The following is a 23,718-nucleotide window of genomic DNA, read 5'->3' on the forward strand; positions in this document are numbered from 1 at the left end:
AGGGAAGAATGAGATTGAAGAGGATGTGGAAACTTGTTCCACAGGTGGGAAAAAAAAGAAAGGAACAAATGAGTGTAGGTGAGCAGTGATCCAGGATTTAGGTCTTTTCACCAGAGGGGGATTAATGGTGGACCGTGTGTGCCCTGAGGGGGAGGGGGTGACGTGACAAAGCACAGAAAGAATAAAGGGTGCAACACCAGAAAGGAGCTGGTAGGAAATAGAAAAACCACCGGCCTGTCTGCAGTGAGAGAGTGAGAAACCCAAAGACTCAACCTTATCGCAGGAGATACCAATGATCTTAAATGCCTTGGTTACCACAGCCTGAAGCCAAGAAAGGTGAGAGTCAGGAGCACCAGCCCAGAGGGGAGAGCAGTACTCCATCAGGCTGTGGATGAAAGCTTTGTGTGTGGTCAGGATCACAGGTGTGCCAAGGAAGGACTTTGCCCGATTGAGGATGCCCAATCGGTCACTGGCTTTGGAGGCAAGATTGGAGATGTGGCTTTCCCAGGAAAGATCATGGCAGAAAGTGAGGTCCAAAAGTTTGAATGAAAGAACTTCCTCAAGAGGATTGTTGAGAAAGTAGATTGGTTGGGGGGGGGGTCCAGATGGTCCTTTCGGAGAGACAGAGACAGAGTGAGAGTGTGACATTTGTCAGGATTGAAAGACATGTTCCAAGTGTTGGACCAGCTTGTGATTTTTTCCAGATCTGCAGAGAGTGAAGAGGCTGCTACCTGCCGATCTGTGGGATGACAAATGGTATGGCAGAGGATGGAGTCATCAGCAAAGGGATAAAGAGGATTTCCCAGAGAGTCAGAGAGATCATTGATGAGAACCAGAAAAAGAACAGGGCCCAGAACGCTACCTTGAGGAACTCCAGCCTGGACAGGAAGAGGGGATGAAAGAACTCCATTTAGGGCCACACGTTGACTGCGACAGGAGAGGAAGTCTGCGAGCCATGAGTGGAGATGTCCTTGGATACCATAGGAAGAGAGTTTGGTGAGCAGGGTGGGGTGCCAGACTGTATCAAAAGCACGAGATATGTCTCGAGAGATGGCTGATCTCATGTCTGGCATTGGGGATTTCCATCTCTTGTTTTGGAGAGCAGAAGTAGAAAAATCAAGGGTAGAGTGACGTGGTCTGAATCCAAATTGATGAGCGGAAATCAAGCCATTGGAAAAGAGGAAGGATTGAATGTCTGAAGCGATAATGGATTCCAAAACATTGCTGATGATTGGGAGAAGGTTTATTGGTCTGTTTTTGTACCTTTTTGTGCAAGGCAGTGATGTTTGCTGATTTCCTAGCAGATGGGAGATGACCTAGAGCAAATGAGATCGTGAATATAACAGAGAGAGGGTGAGCAAGAGCAGAGGAACAGGTTTTTCGGACATGTGGACTGATGCCGTCCGGACCGGTTGCAGAATCTGAGTCGAGGTTTGACAGCAAACTCTCCACCTTGTCAGGAGAAAAGGACACAGAGTCCAGGAACAGTTGGGTACAACTGGGTCAGGTGGGTAGAGAAAGTGATGGGTTTGGCACACAGGATTTGGAAGCAAATACGGAGTTTAGGAATTCAGCCTTTTAATGTGCAGTGTCAGCTGTGCGGCCATTTGAGGTAAGGGAGGGGATGGAGGGGGGAACATACACCAGAAACACTTGACTGGATGCCACCAGGATTTGGCGGAGGGAGACAGGCTTGAGAGTTCAGACTTGAGATTAGAAAGATGTTTTCTGGTTCTCCTCAGGGTAGACACACACTTGTTCCGAGCTTTTTGGAACGAACTGAGATTGCCTTCAGTTGGATTTGCCTTCCATGAGGCGAAGGCAAGTTGCTTCAGGTCAACTGCTTCGCCACAAGCTTCAGTGTGCTATGGGTGGGAGGAAAGGTAGGATAAGTGAAGACGAGATGGGATACGTCTATGCATTAGAGAGAGAGAACAAAATCAAATGAAAGAATTCCCAGGATGAGTTGATGTTGGAGAAAGTTACTCAAGAGAATGTCACGTCGTTACTTCGGCGGTGTGTAAGGCAACAGACCGTTGCATCAGTCGCTCTGAATTAAAAAAAAAAATAATCCCCCTGTTTGAAGCAAAAACATGCCCATTGCCTTTGTACATATATAATACATCATGGTTATATAGCTCAGATAGATTCCAATTGCACTGGCCCTTACGCTGCCACCAGAGGCCTGAAGCCCAAGGACTGAAGTCTGAGGAGTATACTTTGGCCCTCACAAGGCCCGTGATGCTGATCAGCTTCATCCTTTCGATATTTGATGATGTTTTTAACAGTTGCTTTGGTTGTTTTACAGTGAAGGGAAAACTTATAGGGAAAGCATGGCAATTGTAAACATGACAGCTCCGAATATGTCTGGCTTTGGATCGCACCAACACGGCAGCTGTATGATTTTACAGGTTACAATTGTGGGTGGAGTCAGGCAAGATGTCCAACCAATGGGTGGAAAGCAGCTTTACACACGACGGACTGACGAACAAGCATATTGTCATATCGTAGATGAAGATTCAAATTATAGCACCTGGGTTACAAATTGATCACAGGGTGGAACTACAGAGACATTGACCAACTGCATATGGAAGGTTGGGAGATGATTATAAGCTAGACATGTACTGCAGAGTTATGGTAACAGAGTTTCATTTCGTGGAACAGGACACGAGAGTGATTGACTGTGTTGAGTGGTCTTTAATAATGTATTTTTTAATGCTAAGATGAAAGAGCGGAACTACCGGGCGTAGTGGCGTGCTCCTGTAATCCGGCTACTCGGAGGCTTGGGTCGGAGGATCGCTTGAGGACGGGAGCTCTGCGTTGGGCCACGCTATGAGAGGGTGTAAGGCAGCCTGGAATCATGGCGAAACCCAATCCTTATCCCTGTGTCGTAAGAGGCGACCAGGGTTGCGTCAGGAAGGGCATCCGGCGTAAAACCTGTGCCAAATCAGTATGCGGATCATAACGGATGATCCGCTGTGGCGACCCCAAACGGGAGCAGCCGAAAGATGAATAAAAACAACGAAAGAGCGGAACCGAAATAAAATATAAATTTCTGTGGATGAAGTTGGAAGGTTGGATGGCAAAAGTCTGCCGAGCTGAAATGTATCACAAAACTTATCAAAGCCACAAAAGATGTCTCTGTGTATTATCTTGTATGACGTCATGCTCAATGTGTGTTCATTCGGTAGGGTAGGCACCAGATTGAATTCTGTACAAGTAAGGCAATGGAAATTGATTGCCAATGGATAAAGCAATAGATAAGAGAAGGTACAAGTAAGGCATGCTAGTTTTGATAGTTTTTGCCATTCCTGTTTGTTTGCGAATGACATGTGATAACCTCCAGCGTCATGAATGTCACAGACAGCAAAGAAATATTTGATATATAAACAAAAAAATGACCGTTTTTACAGCCATTTTTCCCTACTGTGCAGGGGTTAGGCTTTTTCTTGAGGCAATGTTTTATGGCCGGATGCCCTTCCTGACGCCAACCCTGGTCGCCTCTTATGACACACAGGGATATGGTACACCTATTCTAACCGGGGCATACACCGGGACCAGTACACTGGTACTCACTTCGCCATTTAATAAAGAGGAAAAAGAAAAAGAGTGGATCGGAGGACGTGATGATGATTTCGACATCTGTTATTGTGTTGGATACAACTCATTCAATGTATTAGTTTCCAAAGTTGTGCAGTCAGTGAAGTTGTGCTATTTTCATGTGCGTTATTGAATAGACGCACACAATGGTATCCGTGCAGGTAAATTAGACTCGAAAGTCTAAATGGTTGAATCAGTTGATGATATTGTGAAAACTCACCAACAATTGAAATTCTAATAACTTTCTAAAAACCCCACAAATTAATTATTTATTCGTTTTGTCCAGTCAATTGATCCATTGCCTCGCTTGCATGGAATTGCCATTCCAACAATGCCCCACTCAATCTCAGATTATAATTGGATCATCCAGCTTTAGATTCACAATTTCTTTTTCAGCGGGATCAACAATTCAATTAGCTGTTTTTTTTTTTCACAATGGTGAATTGTTACTTTCCGGCTTGCAATTAATAAAATTGCATGGAATTAAACATGGAATACAATGCCCATCACACCCAATAAGCAATGACTGTCTGACTTACACCCATGTGTTTGATTGCACCTTAGTGCATGTCAAATGTTATAGTATTTGAAGGTTTTTGTGCGTACGGAGCACTCGGCTGATGATTGCATCATTTTCCTTCCACTGTGTGCCTCAAAGCTTCTGATGCAATTGCTCCCCGTATTTTACAGCTTGAATATAACATGTCACCATAGTGCTGACACATACTGCCTTACTCTTTCCAAAAAAGATACGTGGGCTTTTTAGCATCGACGAGGGAATGCTGGTATACGAGACAGCTGGCTTAATGTCCTCCCCGGCAGACGGTACCTTCTTTGATTAAACGTCCTACCTGCAAAAAGCAATAGGATGACGGTTTATATTCGGTTGGGGAATTGAACCCAGACTAGACTGCTGAGTGTGAGAACTCATGAGCCATCCCATTAGCCGTCAGCTCATATTCATCATGTTCGCCTACCTGGGATGTCTTGAATCGTGCTCGGAATGACGTCGGTCGGTATTCATGTTCAATGGCATTAAAAGCAAATTTTCAACGTGTGCCGTGTATATGAGGAATGAGTAAAATCCTCACCTTCGAGTCTGCACCCCCGTGTCCACAAGCCAATATAAGTCCCCCGGGTGTGAATAAATCATTCGACAAGCGAGTGTTCAGAAAGATACTTTCAAGTGAAGAAAGGAATCTGATGCATTCCAATGAGTTTTCTTTATTATTATTATTATTTTAAAATCTTTTTATTGTTCACGTAGGATTTTGAAAATGTTTTGTTTTTTAATGCCTCTGTCCTCTGCTCTTCCCTTACTCATTCAGTGGAGATCCTTCCAGTCGTTGACAGCAACAATGCAGTCCTACTGGTAGTGCTGGTATGTTGCAAAACCAGTAAAAGTATGAGTCACGGGTCAGCATATAAATGTATATGGTTTATATTTTTGAGTTCCATATATTAATTTTTCATCTATTTCAACAAGCAGTGAACAGTAGGCCAGCAGACTACTGTATCACCATTGTTTAATATTTGCAAATCATTTTTCATCCGTTATATTGATCGGTGCATTTGCAGCACTTGGCTATGCATCTGTTGCAGTGCCCCTAGTACATCAGGGAAGGAATTTCAAATTTGGAATGGAACTATGGCTTGCCATTCATTCATTTTGTGTGCAACTCATGGATGCTGGTTTGCATCATTACTGGGAGCATGGCTATGCCGCTGATGCAGTGCCCCCTGTAGGTTAGGGCAAGAATTTGGAATTTTCCCACGGTGTCAGTGATCGCTCTCCTCCTCTTCACGACGGACACCATGCGATGATTAATGTCCACCAACGAATGCTGGCAGACGGGACACCAGTTTAGCGTCCATCCGAGGGACGGCACACACATTTATGAATCTCCCTGCCTGTGAAACACCAGGATGGCAGTTTTTAGCTGGGTCGGGATTCGATAAGGTAGACAGCTTCGAGACGAGTGCGCATTCCTCTATACTTGCCTACCAAAGGTGCAAGCAGTCCTCCAAAGAGACAATTTATATGATTTCCTTCTCACTTGGTTACCTTTGGCCATGTTACATTTGTATTCAAAATTATCTTTAAACAAAACTGAAGGAATTATTTCCTTCCTTTCCCTCCCCATATCCATGTCCCATTGACTTCTTTCTCCTTTTCTTCATTTTCTTCCAGTGTCCATTGTTGTTGTCTTCAGTCCTCTACTCTCTCTCTCTCTCTTCACCATCCCCTTCCCACTCATGGATATGATATGCAGATGGCACTATGCACAATTTGCTTTGGTTATGTTTCGACATGGAAAAGAAAGACTGTCACCGTATGCTGATTTTGTTCTGATCATCGCTTGCTCTCCACTTGTGTTTGTGTGTGTGCCTTTTTCAAGATGCGCTGCAGCCCACTGAACACCATAGAAAAGGCCAGCCTCGTCACCGTTGGAAAAAGCGTACGTTCCTCGTGCCAATATAGCTCTTCTTTATGCATATTAAAGAAAACCATATGCTTCGGTTTGTGCTATCATGATTTGACATTATGCTTTTTTTTAACAGTCTAATGCTCATGCAGGAGCAAAGAAAAGGAGATCTTTGGATGTAGGACATGGACATTATTTGGATGCATAAATATATTGTTGGCTGTATTATGAGGACAATTTGAGAGAATGGATAGATTAACATAAGAGATAGGATTTAAACTTGAGGTCACAACATAAGGACCAAGGTGCTCAGATGGGAACACCAAACAGTTCCACATGGATATTTGGGATGTTGAGCATCTTCCTCATGAAATGCTTAGTGGGGCATTGTGCCAGCCAGCCTTCCAGATTGTTTATGCAGAAGCTGGTGCACCAATAATGTGACAGAATGAGGTGTAGGTCCATCATAAGAAAACCTATTTTTATTTCCCTTGATACTCAAGTTGTAGTAAACAATGCAACTTTTGCCTCCGGTTGCCACCTTGTCTGAATCTGAACTGATGGTCTGAGATCAGGCCGTTTGAGAAAAGGGAGGAAGCGATGTCAACTGCGAAGATGGATTCCATCATCTCACTGATGATTGGAAGTAAGCTGATGCCTCTGTAGTTCAGAGGATTTCTTTTTGTAGTATGTTTGTGCAATGCAGTGAAGGTGGCTGACTTCCAAGCGGATGGAAGATGACCGAGGGCGAATGAGGGTGAACAGAGCAGAAAGAGGACGTGCAAGAGCAGAAGAGCACGTTTTTCGGGCACGTGGATTGATGCCGTCCGGTCCAGTTGCAGAATCAGTCGAGGGTTGCCGGAAGCTTTTCCAACTTCTAAGGTGCAAAAGAAACATGGTCCAGTCGCAGTTGGGATAGGTACAGAGAGCTTGGGGTTGGGGACACAAGGTTTGGAAACAAACACACAATTGAGGCATTCTGTCTTCTCACAAGCGGAGTCGGCCATGGTGCCATTTCAAATGAGGGAAGGGATGGAACGGGAGCATACTCCAGAGAAAGACTTAACAAGGCGCAACCTGTTTTTAGAGGAGGGGAAAAGTTTAAAAGTTCAATCTTGAGGCCATCAAAATATTTTCATGTCCAAGTATCCATTAACACGGAATTCTTCAGAACCGGGACCTTTCGCCCCGAGGGATGATCCATGTGGTCTTTTAAGGCACTGCGTTCAATTTTACTTTACTTTTACCATTCCCCAAGGTCGGCCAAACGAGCCGAAATGACGACAAACACACACGGAAAGCAGATGCATGAAACACGCTTTCTTACCTTTTAAAGGATTTATTTTTGTACAACAAAGCACAGGGAAAAGGGTCGACAAAACACTATAATAACATAACAAAAACGAGTCAAAAATACGAATGGGATACATAAACTTATATACAATGATAAGAGATAAACCGTAAAACATAACGCACTAGGTGCCGACAGTTCACACTTTCACAAAGAACAATAATGCAGCCGAGACTTCCCTTTTGTCTGTGATGTGCAGGGTGAACACAGGACTTGATTGTATCCAGAAGAAGTCAAATGGCCAGGAGTAGGGTCAGCAATGAGTAGGTCTTCCACTTGGGCATGTGGTCCCCTTTGTCCTTTTACCTCCAGGACCTCCAAAACACAGGGTGATCCAGCTTGGGTCAAACCCACATGAGGCTTATCCTCCAAGCGAGGTCTCCATCATCCTTGCACACCAGTCTCTCTTGGTGGACTCTCCGATCTCCACTCATATGCATAGTTGTGAACTCCCTCATGTCCTCTCTCTTGCATTGAGCTCACTGACTCTCTTGCCCTCTGACAAGCCTCCCCTTGTCCTCTCACATGGACTCCCCGGTCAGAACTCTCAAGTTCTCTTCTACCTCCTGGACAGAGTCTTTCTCTTGGGTCACCCACAGGGACGGTCCCAATAAAAGCATCAGTACAGTCCATCTTTTCTTTCAGGCTCGACAGCCTACTGTGCCACAATTGGTGGCACCCACTGGCCAGATAGATCGTAATTGGCCTTTCACACACGTGACACATGTGCCTCTGTGATGATAAGTCCTCACCTAGCCCTGCCCACAACAAGAGGGTTTTGCGCATACATAATTAATCTCTACCTTGTCGATAAATAACATATGTTGCCTCCTCAGCGTCACATGTAACAAATGACTGACTGTCAGATCCCTGTTACATGACAATCTAATCTACTCGAAACACAGGACTATACAATGCTTATCACAGTCTAGCCATGGACCCACCCCCCTCCCCGCCCCCCTTCCACATAACAATTTGTTTTCTGGCTCTCCTGAGAGTGGAACACATTTGTTGAAGGCTTTGTTAAATGATCTGAGGATGCCTTGAGTCGGATTTGCCTTCCAGGAAGATCAGTCGAGTTGTTTCAAGTTGACTAGCTCACCACAGGATTTGGTGTATCATGGATGAGAGGAAGTGTATGATAACTGTAGATGAGAAGAGATGAATCTGTGCATAAGAGAGAGCAGATTTCCCAGGCTGAGTTAATATCAGGAGCAGTAGATATGGGTGACCAGTCCTAAAGAGAGATGGCAGCTGGTAGTGCCTGCCAGTCTGCCTTAGTGGCTATTCTCAGAGAGCTGCCTCAACAGTAGTGAGTCTGACATTACAGAGATGTTGACTTTCACAAGCATATGATTATATGAACCAATTGGAGCAGAGGAAGAACAGGAGACATTAGCAGGAAAGTTTGTCATCACCAAGTCCAGAAGGGAGGATTTACCATTTGGAGAAATCTGGGTTGGAAAGGTCACAGATTGAGTCAGTTCCATGGAGTCACAGAAGACCTTTGCTGCAGTGCCATGGCTGGTGAGAGAGGTACCAACACCCAGCCAATTGACATGGTCACAGTTTAAATGACCACATACAGGGAAGACAGTTTGGATGGGTGGTTCAATGTTTGTCCATGTTGCCTAAGAGCGATGTACATGGAGTCATCACTGTTTGGAGGAGGGTACAGGACACAGACAAACAAGAGGTGGGAGCAGAGCGGAAGTCGCAGCCAAAGGTAACCCTGGGGTTCAGGAGATGTAACAGCAGTGCACAGAGAGTGAGAAATTGAGTGTTTGATGTAAACTGCAACTCCACTGCCAGGGCGGGAGTGCAAGCCTGTCAAACTGGAGGAGACATTTACACCCTCAGCATTGTTATTCGACTTTTTCAAGTAGATGCCAATATCATATGCCTGTAGATTTGCTGCATTGTCGAAATTCATTTTCTCAAGGGAATTGTGGTGGATGTTGGTCATTATGAACCCATATGTTGATTTTTCGAAAAGTTTTTATATTTTTATGCGCCCGATATATATATCTATGGTCGGGTTGTCGGCGACTAAACCGTCTCCCCCACCAGGTTTTCTGGTGAGGAGGGTGTTTGGATATGGACACCCAGCAGGATTAAAAACAAAACCTGTCAAAGGGCGGAGGAGCTCCTTGTGAGCCAACGGCCATCCATATCTAGTGCCCAACTGTGTCTGCGGACGTCCTCCTGCAGTTGGGTTACTTCTTATTAGGAGGTTGGTGGCAGGATTTGCACTCCAGCCACCGTAAAACGCTTCATTCCGCAAAACGCAAAAACGCAAAAAAATCTGAAAACCCACTCCGTGGGAGTACGTCCTGTGCAGCTTCCCTTCGCAGGGCAGCTCACCGGATGATGGGATTGGGGCAAAGCCTTCGGGACCCCCAATCTTTGATGATAGGAGGGAAACCACGGGGTAACATCCCTGGGTCAGATTGCGGGAGAGTGTGTCGGAGTGGTGCTGAGGTGTCGTCCACCAGACGGCGGTCTCCTTGGGTTAACCTGAGGCGGTCCCTTCGGGTGGGTGCCTGGAATGTCCTATCCCTAAGAGAGGATGATCACCTGTCTCTGTTATCATCTGAGCTCAAGCGTTTGGACATCGGGATTGCAGCTCTCTCTGAGGTTCGGAGACCGGATTGCGGCGAGATAATGGTGGGTGGTTACACCTACTATTGGTCTGGTCGCTCTGATGGTTACCATACCCAAGGAGTTGCTGTAGCTGTGTCCAATAAGCTGACCCCAATGATAATTGAGGTAACACCGGTCAACGAGCGTATTATGAGATTAAGGATTCGTCACTCCTTAGGTGTCATTTCCCTGGTCTCTATTTATGCTCCGACTGAGGCGAGTGATCTTACCGTGAAGGACACATTCTACGCCACACTCGAGTCTGTGGTTGATCAGTGCCCCAGACGAGATACACTTCTAGTCTTGGGGGATTTCAATGCATCGACTGGAGCTGATAGGGATGGTTATGAGGTGTGTGTTGGTCCCCATGGGTCAGGAACTATGAACCAGAATAGCACTAAGTTCCTTGACTTTGCAAGAAGTCATGGACTTAGGGTGGCTGGTTCATGGTTTCAGCGCCCGCAAGCTCATCGCTGGACTTGGTATTCCAACGCTGGCGGTGTGGCAAAGGAGATTGACCATGTCCTCATTGACGGTCGTTGGAGGATGATCCAGAACTGCAGGGTCTACCGGAGTGCTCATTTCCTCAATACTGACCACAGGCTTGTTGTAGCAACTCTAAAGCTGCACCTTAAATCCTGGAGAATGGTACCATCCCAGCCTAGGCTGGATGTTGCCAAGCTCAGGGATGAGAGAGTAGCTGAGGAGTTTGCGAACAGGCTGAGTGGACACTTGGGGGTCTGGGTGCTTTGGGGTCCTGAAGAGTTGTGGAGCACCTTCAAGACCACCGTCCTTGATGTTGCCGGTGGATGCCTTGGAGTTCACCGCAGGGCAAAGAAGAATTTTGTCTCTCAAGGGACACTGGATACCATTGACCAGAGTCGCAGGGCCAGGCTGAATGGCAGAGCTGAGCTGTTCAGGGAGCTGAGGCGTAAAACTGTACGTGCACTGAGGGTGGACAAGGAGGCCTATGTGCGAGGAATCTGTGAGGGGGTAGAGCATCACCTATGGACAGGTGATTCTCGTCCCGCTACAGGGGAATTCGCGCATTACGTTCATCCAAGCCCATCCCTCGGAGCACTGCAGTTCGAGCAGAGGGTGGTAGGCTCTTGACAGAGGAGTCTGAAGTGAAGGCCCGCTGGGCCGGTTACTTTGAGCGGTTGTACCAGGCTGATCCCCCAGCTGTCGAGTTGGACGTCAAGGGGTGTTACAATCCCTGTTGCTGACCCTCGAATCAACTGTGGTCCACCATCGCTTGTGGAAACACGGGCTGCGGTGAACCAGTTGAAACGGGGCAAAGCTCCAGGGATCTGTGGCATCCATGCCGAACTTCTCAAGGCTGGTGGAAATGCTGCACTCGCGTGGTTGCCTGGAGTTTTGTGCTCTGCCTGGAACACAGGCATCATCCCAACTGACTGGAAGAGGGGCCTTGTTGTCCCTCTCTGGAAAGGGAAGGGTGATCGCCAAGACTGCAACAACTACCGAGGGGTGACGCTGCTCTCAGTGCCGGGCAAGGTCTTTGCTCGGATAATTCTTGATAGGGTTCGCCACCATCTGCTTGAGCACCAGCGTCCAGAGCAGTCAGGCTTTACACCAAAGAGGTCAACGATTGACCGTATCCTTGCACTTCGTGTCCTCACCGAACGCAGACGAGTTTCGGCAGGGGCTGCTTGCAGCCTATGTTGATCTCTGTAAAGCGTTCGATTCAGTGAATCGGGATGTCCTCTGGAGGATTCTTGGTCTTCGTGGGGTGCCACCGAAACTGATCGATCTTATGTCTGAACTCTACTCTGGTACTGAGAGTGCTGTGAAGTGTGGTGGTACCGCCTCTGACTTATTTCCAGTTGTTACTGGAGTTCGTCAGGGATGTGTACTTGCCCCCACACTTTTCAGCACTTGTATGGACTGGATTTTAGGGAGGATGTCGGAGAGATCAAGTTGCGGTGCATCGTTTGGCAATGTCAAGATCTCGGACCTTGATTTTGCAGATGATGCAGTCATCTTTGCGGAGACTTTAGACATCCTCTTGGGGGCCCTCGAGGTGCTGAATGAGGAGTCGGAGCCGTTGGGATTACGGATTTCTTGGGTCAAAACAAAGATCCAGGCTTTCGGTGACATCTTGGATGCTGCTGTCCTGTCTGTGTCTGTTTGTGGTGAGGATGTTGAGGTCGTGGATAGATTCACTTACCTTGGCAGTGATATTCATGTCTCCGCAGGTTGTGAGCCGGAGGTCAATAGACGTCTGGGTCGGGCCTGGGGAGTCATGGATTCACTGGATCATGGGGTGTGGCGCTGCCGGTACCTGTGCGGGAGGGCGAAAGTCCGAGTCTTCAGGTCCTTGGTACTTCCAGTCTTGCTCTATGGGTGCGAGACTTGGACTTTGACCAAGGATCTGAGACGGAGACTTAATTCCTTTGGTACCAGGTCTCTTCGGAGAATCCTTGGCTATCGCTGGTCGGATTTTGTGTCCAACGAGCGGTTGCTGAGAGAGACTCGGATGAGATTTGTTACCTGCATAGTCCGTGAGCGTCAGCTGCGGTTGTATGGACATGTGGCTCGTTTTCCTGACGCTGATCCTGCTCACCAGATTCTCTCAGCGCACGAGTCCCATGAGTGGAGGAGGCCAGTGGGCCGACCACGTGCCTCATGGTTGCAGCAGGTTGACCATCATCTCAAGGAGATGGGGATGGGCCTGGCATCTGCCTGGGGGATGGCCAGACGGAGGCCCCTGGAGTACCGGCGGAAAGTGGACGCAGCGACGCGCTGTTCTGGCACATGCTCCCATACCTGACCTGACCTGATATATATATATATAGAGATATATATATATATATATATATATATATATATATATATATATATATATATATATATATATATATATACATATATATATATATATATATATATATATATAGACATATATATATATATATATATATATATATATATATATATATATATATATATATATATATATATATATATACACACATATATATTGGAGCGTATTATGTGATTCATGTCGTCCGTCCGTTCCTGTCCGCACTCTAACTCCCAAAGTTTTCAACTTTCACGTTTCATATTTGGTACATAGGTACAGACTGTGGAGACGGTGTGTCGTGACGTACGTTCGTCATCTAAAGTGGTTGCCATGGCAACCAGGATGCTGTTTTCCATGTTGTAGCACAATTCTGTATATACCTTCTTGTTCGGGCATATATTGTGCTCACTTGAGCTCTTGTTACCCTTGGTAAAGAAGAGGGGATTGCATTTCAGTCTGTATATTTGTCTGTTTGTCTGCACAGAATGTGAGTGTGTATTAATTACATTTGATCCAAAGACTCTTTACAACCCAAAGAACATGAAGACCCTAAAGACCCACAAAGACCCTCAGAACCTTAAAACTCTTCAGACCCCTAAAACCCTTCACAGCCTTTAGAACCCTAAGACCCTCTCGACCCTTTATAACCCGAAGACCCTGAAGACCCTTTTAGACTCCTAAGACCTTTGGACCCCTAAAACCCTTTATGACTCATAAGACCCTTTCGACCCCTCAGACCATTTAGACACTTTTGAACCCTCACATCCTTTAAGACCCTGAAGACCCCAAAGAACCTTCGACCCCGTTACACCATTTAGAACCCTTAGACCTCTTTGACCCTTGAGATCCTCTTGGACCATTTAGATCCCTGAAGACCCTTAGACTCCTCTCTACCCTTTAAATGTTCAGACCATTTCTTTCCTTGTTGACCCCTTTGAATGTTTCAACCCTTTTCATATGTTTTAGGACTCTTTCAACCCCTTCAGACAATTCCAACCATTTAAAACTTAAATTACACCCTTTGGACTCCTTCGACCTTTTAAGACCCTTTGGACTTTTTGACCATTTCGACCCTTCAGACCCATTTAGACCTTTTCAGACCTTTCGCCCTTTCGACCTTTCAACATTTAGACTTTCAGACCATTTGATCTTTACAACTTCTCAGACATTTGCTTGACCTTTGTGCATTTACAACTACACCATTTATTAGACCTTTCATTTGCAATCAACGACCTTTTCATTTGGTATATCCTTCCATTTATTTGCCACACAAAATACACCATACAAAACAGTTCTAGCGAGGGTCTGCAATCTCTGACATGGTGTTGTTCTTTCTTGTTGTCATTGTTATTCAACATTTTCAATTTTATGCCGCTGTCATATGCCTGTAGATCTCTGTTTGCTGCAAAAGGGTGCACAACATGGTGTTGACTGCTTCGTCCCAAGCCAGTGTGGCTAAAGGCCAAAACTTGGTGTCACATGATGATGGTGAAACCTTCAGTTATATGGACAGGAAGATTCTGCAACTATGCGGTACGTGCTTGTACTATAAGGCAGAAAGTGATGTTGACACATCACCTCCTCAGTCCCCCTCCCCAGTCCCCCTCCCTCCCTGACACTTCCTCTCTCTCACACAAACTCCAAAGTATAGCAACCATTGTTTGTGAAGACCTTAAGATCTCCTGGTAATACTCAGCCAATGTCCAGGAAAGACATCGTGGCACCAGGATCATGCAATTCGAGAAGTTTCAGCATTTCCATTTCATTGTCAAACGATTTTATAATATGGGTAAATCAAGCATGAGAATGAATAATTGTTCATTTTTGGAATAAAGCGAGCGAGGAAAATCTTTATCTTTGGAGAGAATCGTAATGGTGTTCTTTCACGACAATGGAACTGTTGTCACGACTGAGAAACTTTGCTTTGCTCTGCTTGATGTCATCCAGTTTCTGAAACCTCCAACGGGATGGACATTTTCTGGGATGTTACTGGGAAGAAAATGACATTTCTTGGAGCTATGCCTTAAATTCACTGCAAGGAAAGACTTTAAATGTAATTTGATGGACACGTTTCATGTTTGAAGTGGCCTGCTGCCAACGTTACCTGACTGACTCGACAAACTCAGATACAGTGATAGATCAGATACCATATTCCCAAAAATCTTTCATTGGTGCTGGGATTTGGAGCGAGTGCGTCGGGTGCTGGGGTTCGGAGCGAGTGCGTTGGGCACTGGGGTTAGGAGCGGGTGCGTCAGGTGCTGAGGTTCAGAGCGAGTGTGCCAGGTGCTGGAGTTCGGAGCAAGTGCATCAGGTTCTGGGGTTCAGAGCGAGTGTGTCAGATTCTAGGGTTCGGAGCGAGTGTGTCGGGTGCTGAGGTTCTGAGCAAGTGTGCCAGGTGCTGGGGTTCTGAACGTGTGTGTCAGGTGCTGGGGTTCTAAACGAGTGTGTCGGGTGCTGGGGTTCTGAACAAGTGTGTCGGGTGCTGAAGTTCGGAGCGAGTGCATTGGGTGTTGGGATTTGGAGCGAGTGCATCAGGTGCTGGGGTTCAGAGTGAGTGCGTTGGGTGCTGGGGTTCAGAGTGAGTGCATCAGGTGCTGGGGTTTGGAGTGAGTGCATTGGGTGCTGGGGTTTGGAGTGAGTGCATCGGGTGCTGGGATTCAGAGTGAGTGCATCGGGTACTGGGGTTCGGAGTGAGTGTGTTTGGTGCTGGGGTTCAGAGTGAGCACGTTAGGCACTCAGGTTTGGAGCGAGTGTCTCTGGTGTGGGGTACAGAGGGAGTGCTCTTTGTGCTGGGATTCAGAGTAAGTGTTGTATAACGACCAGTGATGGGCAAGGTGTTTTTTTTGTTTGTTTGTTTGTTTTGTGTATGCTTGATGGAGGCTCATGGAAGAGCTCTAGTATAATGGTATGGAACAAAGTGGAAAGGGAGAACACGATCAGCAGAGTAGAAGTGAGAGTGAGTTCAAATGGATGGGGAGAAGACACATGGGGGTGAACAAACTGCACACAAGTTGGATGAAATGCAGCAAGAGGTGAATGGAAAAGTGGGGATGAGACAGAATAGGAAAAAATCAACCGACAACTAATAAGCAAAAAGAGGTGAGGGAGAGAGGAAAAAAAATCACAACAACCTGAAAAAGGGAGATCTTGGGAATGGTGTCATTTGGGATAGAAGAAATCATGAGAATGGATGGGGGTCTGGAGTAAAAAACCTGAAGTAGGTGTGTGTGAGTATGGAGTAAAAAACTGAGGCAGGAGTGAACAGCTGTCTTGAAGCCCTGGAGGGAAGAATGGGACTGAACAGACTGGGGAAGTTGGTTCCACAGGCGAGAGAAAAGAGTCCGAACAAACAAAGTCACTTCACAACTCTTCAGGATGCCCTGAAACACCTAGACCCCCCCAAATCTCCACTCAACTAGTCCGTAAACTCCTCAGCTACCCTCTCATCCTCGAGACTGCCAACATCCATCCTAGATTGGGATGGTACCATTCTCCTGGATTTGAGCTGCAACTTCAGAGTTGCGCCAACAAGCCTGTGGTCGATATTGAGGAACTCAGCACTCCGGTCGAAATTGCAGTTCTGGATCATCCTCCAGCAACCATCAATGAGCACATGGTCAATCTCCTTTGCCACATCAGCAGCGTTAGAATATCAAGTCCAGCGATGAGCCTGTCGGCGCTGAAACCATGAACCAGCCACCCTAAGTCCACAACATCTTGCGAAGTCAAGAAATTTATTCTGGTTCACAGTTAAAGACCCATGGGGACCAACACATTCCTCATAACCATCCCTATCAGCGCCAGTAAATGCATTGAAATCCCCCAAGGTAAGAAGAGTATCTCGCCTGGGGCACTGATCAACCACAGACTCGAGCGTGGCGTAGAATGCCTTCTTCACAGTGAGATCACTCACCTCAGTCGGAGCATATACAGAGACCAAGGAAATGACACCCAGAGAGTGACGAATCCTCAGTCTCGTGATATGACCGTTGAATGGTGTTACCTCAATTATTATTGGAGTCAACCTATTGAACACAGCAACTCCTTGGGCACGATAACCATTGGGGTGACCAGTCCAGTAGTCGGTGTAACTACCCACCATGGTATCGCCACTATCCGATCTCCGAACCTCAGAGTCCTGCAATACTGATGTTCAAATGCTGGAGCTCAGACGACAGCAGGGAGAGATGATCATCCTCTCTTGGAGTGTGGATATTCCAGGCACCCACCCAAAGGAACCACCTCAAGTTAACCCAAGGAGACCGCCATCTGGTGGACAACACCTCAGCGCCACCCCGACATACAACAACACGACCCGACCCAGCAAGTTTTCCCGTGGTTTTCCTCCTCTCATTAAATATTGGAGGTCCCGAGGGCTTTGCTCCAATCTCATCATCGAGTGAGCTACCTTGCAAAAGGCAGCTTCACAGGTGGTCCTCCTACGGAATGGGTTCTCTTAGATTTATTTGTGTTTTTTGTGCGTGTTGAGGAATGAAGTGTTTTACGGTGGCCGGAGTGCAAATCCTGCCACCAACCTCCTAAAAAGAGGTAACAAACTCAAGGAGGACGTCCGCAGACAGTTGGGCACTAGATATGGATGGCCGTTGGCTCACAAGGAGCTCCTCTGCCCTTTGACAAGTTTTGTTTTTAATCCTACTGGGTGTCCATATCCAAACACCCTCCTCACCCAGAAACCTGGTTGGGGAGACGTTTTAGTCGCTGACAACCCAACCATAAAACTGGTTAGTACAGGTTTACATGGTATCTGTAGCAAGTCACAGATTTGATCTGACCTGACCTGACAATAAATGAAACGACTGAAAGATGTACCTGGAGTACTTACAACACTGGGATGTGAAATGTAGTGTGTTTGTGTGGATTTGTTTTCATAACAAGAACAGATGGACAGAATGACGTGTAATGAAGCACTTAAATCTTGTCAGACATATCGTGGGTGGTGTGCTCACATTCACCCACGCTATGTCGTGCTGAGGAAAAATCGAGAATTGCCTGCTGCAGTTTTAATGCCGACTTGTGCAAGATGGTGCTTTGAAAGAACACCAGATCAATGAACGGAGAGAATATTCCAATCATTCTCACCAACTTTGAGCAACCATTCTCATTTCCTGGAACATTATAGTTGTTCTGTGGTTGGCATGCAATTTATGTATGTTGTGCTCCCCTGGAGAGGTTTAGCGAACCGGGCTATTGAGAGGGAGTTTAACTTGTGTTGACTACATCACCATCCCCTTTGCACAGGGAATCAAACGCTAAACCACTTTTGCAATATATCTCACGCACTCTGTGCAATGATGGAAGGATTGTGCACATTTTCCAGCCGCAAGCTTGCACGGGCACAGACATATCGAAAAATAATAATAATGGATTTGGTAGAATATCTGGGGAACATGTGGATACAGTTATTTAAAATAAAAACAAATGATTCCAGAAGAGGAATTCCTGATTGAGGACACAGACTCCAATTGCACGTTTAAATTGGATCATGTAGATTTTACATTTAAATAAATAAATAAACAAACAAAAAGACAAGCCGGTAGGCGGCAATGGGTCGCCGAGCATGGAAACTACAATATATAGAGCAAAATGGATGCCATATTGCGGATAGGGAATCACCTTAAGATTATGCATAGCAAATCTCATCCAGTTCCACCTACTGATAACTACTCGGTATCCATTTGAATGAAAAGTACCAAAAATGCGGTTTGAAATCGGAAATCCCCAAAGTCCGAGGGGGTGCTATGGGTGAACAAAGATATAAATCGAGAATCCGGCTCTTTCGTTTGTGCACAATGTATTCCAGACGATTAGTGTGAATTTTCATGACCATCCGACCATAACCCTAGGAGGAGTAGCATTTGGCATGAAGGCACCTCCGGCTCTCGCATATTGTCGATTTTTGCACTAATTGACCTTTGACCCCTGACCTAAGCGAAATCGGTCAATATGTCCTGCGGCAAAGTTGTAGTACTCATTGAGTACCATGAACCTGCAAAGTTTTGTTCGTATCGATGGACTCACCTGGTCGCTAGGGGGCCTTCAATTTTCGCGCATACCCTAATTGTAGGGGCGCTGCGGGTAAAGTATTCCATATATCACAAAAACCGGAGTATATTTGATAGAGCTTCACCTGTAGATCATTCATGCCAAATTTCATAACCCTACGTAGGATAATGGCTTTCAGAATTGATTTGGCGTGAACGGTACCGATTTTGAAGGTTCTTCAGTTGTTGCGAGGGAACCAAAGTATCCCTAGCAACCATCACAATTTCCAAAGCACGAGGTCATAAGATGTACCTACCACCCGAGTTTGGTGAAAATCCGCCAACGTTTACTACCAATTACGCTGATGACAAACGAACAAACATCCAAACAAACAAACAGACAGAATTACTGACAATAAGGGTCACCTATTTCGGCGACCCAACAAGAATGGTGTCATGCATAACATGATATTGCGAAATCCAAATAAACAATAGTTGCCATGGAAACAGCAATTTGGTAATTTCGAAAATTTGACCTATCAAGTGTTTTATATGCTGGAATGTTATGCTTAACAAATTTGGTTGATACATTTTCTCACTGTGGCCTGAGAGATGTTTTGTATGTTCTGGGTGGCTGTGACATTGCCCTTTGCCTAGTTTTGACCAATAAATAAGCTGCACATGCTTTAATTTGGCATCTTGATATATGACTGAGGTATGGTAATAATAAATTCACAAAAGGCCCATTTGATTATAATGGGGTGAAATTGTTGTCATGGAAACCGTTTACATGTCAAATAGGCTAAATCGGTTGTTCTGATTTTTGATGAACCATGTCTGGGACCCAATGTGCAAATTCTGTTCAAATTTCAAGTTAATAGGATGAAAGTTGATGATTTTATGTGCCATTGAGCTTTGACCTTTTTGACCTAAAACAATAGGCTTCATTGACCTAATATGCAAACCATGTTCAAATTTCAAGTCGATCGAATGAAAATTAATGACCTTGGCCTTTGATCCTTTGACCTTTTCACCTCAAAAATGATATGCTTCTCGGTTTTGATTGGTGAACCAATTCAAGTGCCCAATATGTTATTGCTGTTCAACCTAACAGACTACACAGAATCCTGGCGGGTGGAGATTGCGCATTACTTGCTGAAAAAAGTATAGTCTGTGTCTTGCAAAAAGACTCCATAGATGTTTGTGTGGCGTGTGTCGAACCAATCTACAGGTCCAAAGGGTGTAAAGGTCTTGGGGGTCGAAAGGGTTCCAATGGTCTAAAAATCAAAGGGTCAAGGGGTTTAAGCGGTCTAAAGGGTGTCATTGTCTTCAGGAGTGTAAGGAGTCTAAATGGTCTTAAAATATCTAAAGGGGGACGAAAAGGGATGTCAATTGGTCTAAGCAGTCTTAAAGGTTTAAAAGGTTTAAAGGGTATGTTCCACTTGTAGTTAGAGTCGTAAGTTAGTGTTTCCCACTGCTCTCAACAGTTCTGTTGGTGTTTCCCTCCCCTCTCTCTGTTGTACCTTTTGTTCTGTTGCATCCTGATCTGTTTAGTGTTCTAGCTCTTCTATGAGCCTTGACTTTGTATTCAACAAAGGGATGTAAAAGTACTGAGGGTCTAACAGGGCCTATGGGGACGTCTAAATAATCGAAGGTGGTTTCTAAAAATTGTCCAAAGAGTCTAAAAGGGTCTAAATGAGTCTAAAGTGTCTCAACAGTCAAGGGGTCTAAAGGGTCTTAAAAGGTGCAAAAGATGTAAAATGGGCTAAAGGGTGTAAAGGTCTAAGGGGTTCTAAAAGGTCGAAGGGGTCTTAAAGTCTAAATGATATATCCCAACATAAGTTACAGTTCTAAATGGTCTAAGGGGCCTATCGGGTTTAGAGTCTAAATGGGTCTTAAAGGTCTTACAAAGTCTGAAGGATCAATGAGTGAAAGCTGCAGTCTAAAGGGTGTCAGGGTATTGAGGGTCTTAAAAGGTTCAAAGGGTTGAAAAGGTCTTAAAATTGTCGAGCTCTTCCACGAGCGTCAACTATGGATACAAAAAGAGTCTAAGGGGGATAAAGGTCTCAATGTCAAAAAGCTACGTTCCAATAGTCCATAATTAATACGCGTACTCACGGTCCAACTCAAAAAATATGTAATTAATAGACAAACCGTACTGATGTAGGTCGACTGAAGCTTCACCTCGACGAGGACTCACCATCCACCCGTGTTATATGTATATATATATATATATATATATATATATATATATATATATATATATATATATATATATATATATATATATATATATATATATATATATATATATATATATATATATATATATATATATATATATATATATATATATATATAATTATTGAAGTGCTCCGAAGTTGGACCAACGTCGTGATGATATCATCACGATGACATCCCGACTGTAAACTCAGAAGGGCCTCGAACAATACAAGAATATCAACATCAAAAGCTTTCACCAAGCAGCTGAAAAGTGAAGCTATCGACCGGTTTTGCACTTGTTAAGGCTCGTCAGGGCAACACATCGCTGTTTCATCCACTTATTGGCTTTGAAGCCTTTCGGCTTGTACAGAGCGAGTCAAAAGTCCGGAAACGTAGGAAAGTTTGTTTGTTTCATTTTTTCAAATTCCATCATATGTTTCCGTTTCTGGACTTTTGACTCACCCTTAATACTTGCTAACAATGCACCACGAGGTGATTGTTGAGGCCAGATTGTATTTGGAACCCACAAGTACCATCTGTCACATGGACCCATTGTCTTTTGACAACCAATCACAACCAGGAAGCATCACCATTGTTATTAAGCAGTTGGTAAATGTACAAATGGATTTAGTGAAGTGCTCCGAACTTGGACCAATGCCGTGATTATGTCATCACGACAACGTCATGACTGAAAACCCAGAAAGGCCTCCAGCAGTTCAAGAATGTCAACATCAAAAGCTGTCACCAAGTAGATGAAAAGCGAAGCTACCAAACCTATTCAGTAGTTTCGCTTTAGAGTACACTATCCCCTATGGGCATGCTTCCCGCCTTGAAACTTGCTCAGCTTGATGCCATGGATACCAAGGACTTTAAGATTATTGGAATCTTTGGCGATGAAACTGAGTCTGTGGGCCAATCACTTCGCCATCGTAGAAAGGTCTGTGGTCTCTGTCTTTTACCTCCTCCTTTCTGGTCCTGCACTCTCTGCTCTTTCCATGCTTTGTCACTCCCCACCCCCTACCCAGGTTCACCACCAACCCACTTCTGGTGAAATCAACTAAATCCAGGATGATGTCTCACCTACACTCTATTGTTCCTCTTTTTTCTTGCCTGAAGAACTTCCACATTATCTTCCATCTCATTTTTCCCTCCAGGTCTCCAAGACAGCTGTCCACCACCATCTCAGATCATCTCCAGACAAAAACCATGATCTTCTCTACCCTCGTTAAGCTGGCAGCCAGCATGGAAATGTGGATTTCCCAGGAAAGGTCATGGCAGATAGTGAGACACAGAAGCTTGAATGAAAGGACTTATTCAAGAGGATTGTTGAGAAAGTAGATGGGGGTTTACAGATGGTCCTTTCAGAGAGATATGTTGAAGATGTGTGATTTGTCAGGATTGCAAGACATATTCCAAGTGTTTTAACATATATATATATATATATATATATATATATATATATATATATATATATATATATATATATATATATATATATATATATATATATATATATCCCTCAGCTAATTACCACTATGTTTCCACTGGTACTTCAGTGATTCATCTCCACCTAATCATTATTCATGATGGTTCCTTTCCACCGACTTATGATTCAAGATGCTCTCTGGTCCACCAATCAGGTAATCCCATCCTTTCTCTGAACCAATCAACGTTCAGTACAGGGCATTACATTGTAACTTGATAAACGAGAGTTTGGTGCTTCTTCTTCATCTGCTTGCAGTTTTATCCTGAGGAGTGCAAGTCAAAATGCTTTGATAACATCCATTTTATTGAAATACCTATTGAAATTTTGTTCTACTAATAAAAATTCTAATAATAAAGGTTTGTTCAGGATTTGATGACAAAAGATCAAATGGTTAAAAAACAAAAAACGATGGACTGGAGAGACACGCTGAAGCTCAAATGGTGAATGAATAAAGAAACAATTAAAAACACCCAGTTGTCACACTGGGTGGCGGATGGATTTCTGAAACCTATTTATACTTGCTGTGACTTTGCCCTTTTACATTTTTACACAGTTATTAATTATTTTCTCCACATTCTTATCATAAAGGTTTGTTGAAAATTTGATGACAAAAGATCAAATGGCAAAATAATGTTAGCGCCTGGACAGACACTGGCACACACATAAAAAAAAAAACACACACACACATTGTAAAGCCCAGTCTTCCACTGCATGGGTGGGCAGGCTAATATATATTGCATATATTTAATTGGAAAAACTGTAATGCGATATTAAGTAATCATCTTCATATATCCTTTGTTTCTTTCCCGACACCCTATTGTCTAATCTTCCATTCCTTTCTTATCCATCTCCCCACAGCTGAACTTTCAGACCTTGATGCTGCGTCACTCCAGCTGAAAGTCATCCAGTATGTAAGCAACCGCACAGCACCAACACAAGCTGTAGAAGAGGGTTTTAAGACATGCCCTTTCCAGGAAGTAGAAGGATATATCAAACTAATGTGAATGAATATTTATTCGTCATATACTGTATATGAAATTCAGCTGATGGTCATTTGAGGAATATTGAGACATCTTGCATGGGAAGTGGAAGCAGTCTCATAGTCTTTCCTTATAAGTTTTTTGTCTTCAGATATGACAAACAAGGTACCCATCAGCACCTAT

The 23,718-nt window shown here is 44.6% G+C and overlaps 1 protein-coding gene across 5 annotated transcripts in view; it reads left to right on the top strand.

Annotated features, from left to right (window-relative positions):
* PDE2A (phosphodiesterase 2A) overlaps nt 1-23,718 on the top strand; it is a 314,549-nt gene that overhangs the window by 123,349 nt on the left and 167,482 nt on the right. For all 5 annotated transcript variants that reach the window (XM_085898655.1, XM_085898657.1, XM_085898656.1 and 2 more), the window contains 4 exons: nt 4,929-4,981; nt 6,000-6,059; nt 14,236-14,377; nt 23,414-23,466. In XM_085898655.1, coding sequence (XP_085754781.1) covers nt 4,929-4,981; nt 6,000-6,059; nt 14,236-14,377; nt 23,414-23,466 — 308 coding nt within the window. The remainder of the gene's footprint in view (nt 1-4,928; nt 4,982-5,999; nt 6,060-14,235; nt 14,378-23,413; nt 23,467-23,718) is intronic.

Source organism: Eptatretus burgeri, chromosome 10 (assembly GCF_056783735.1).
Source record: "Eptatretus burgeri isolate ZD-2024b chromosome 10, Ebu_testis_v1, whole genome shotgun sequence".
Classification (NCBI taxonomy): Eukaryota; Metazoa; Chordata; class Myxini; order Myxiniformes; family Myxinidae; genus Eptatretus; species Eptatretus burgeri.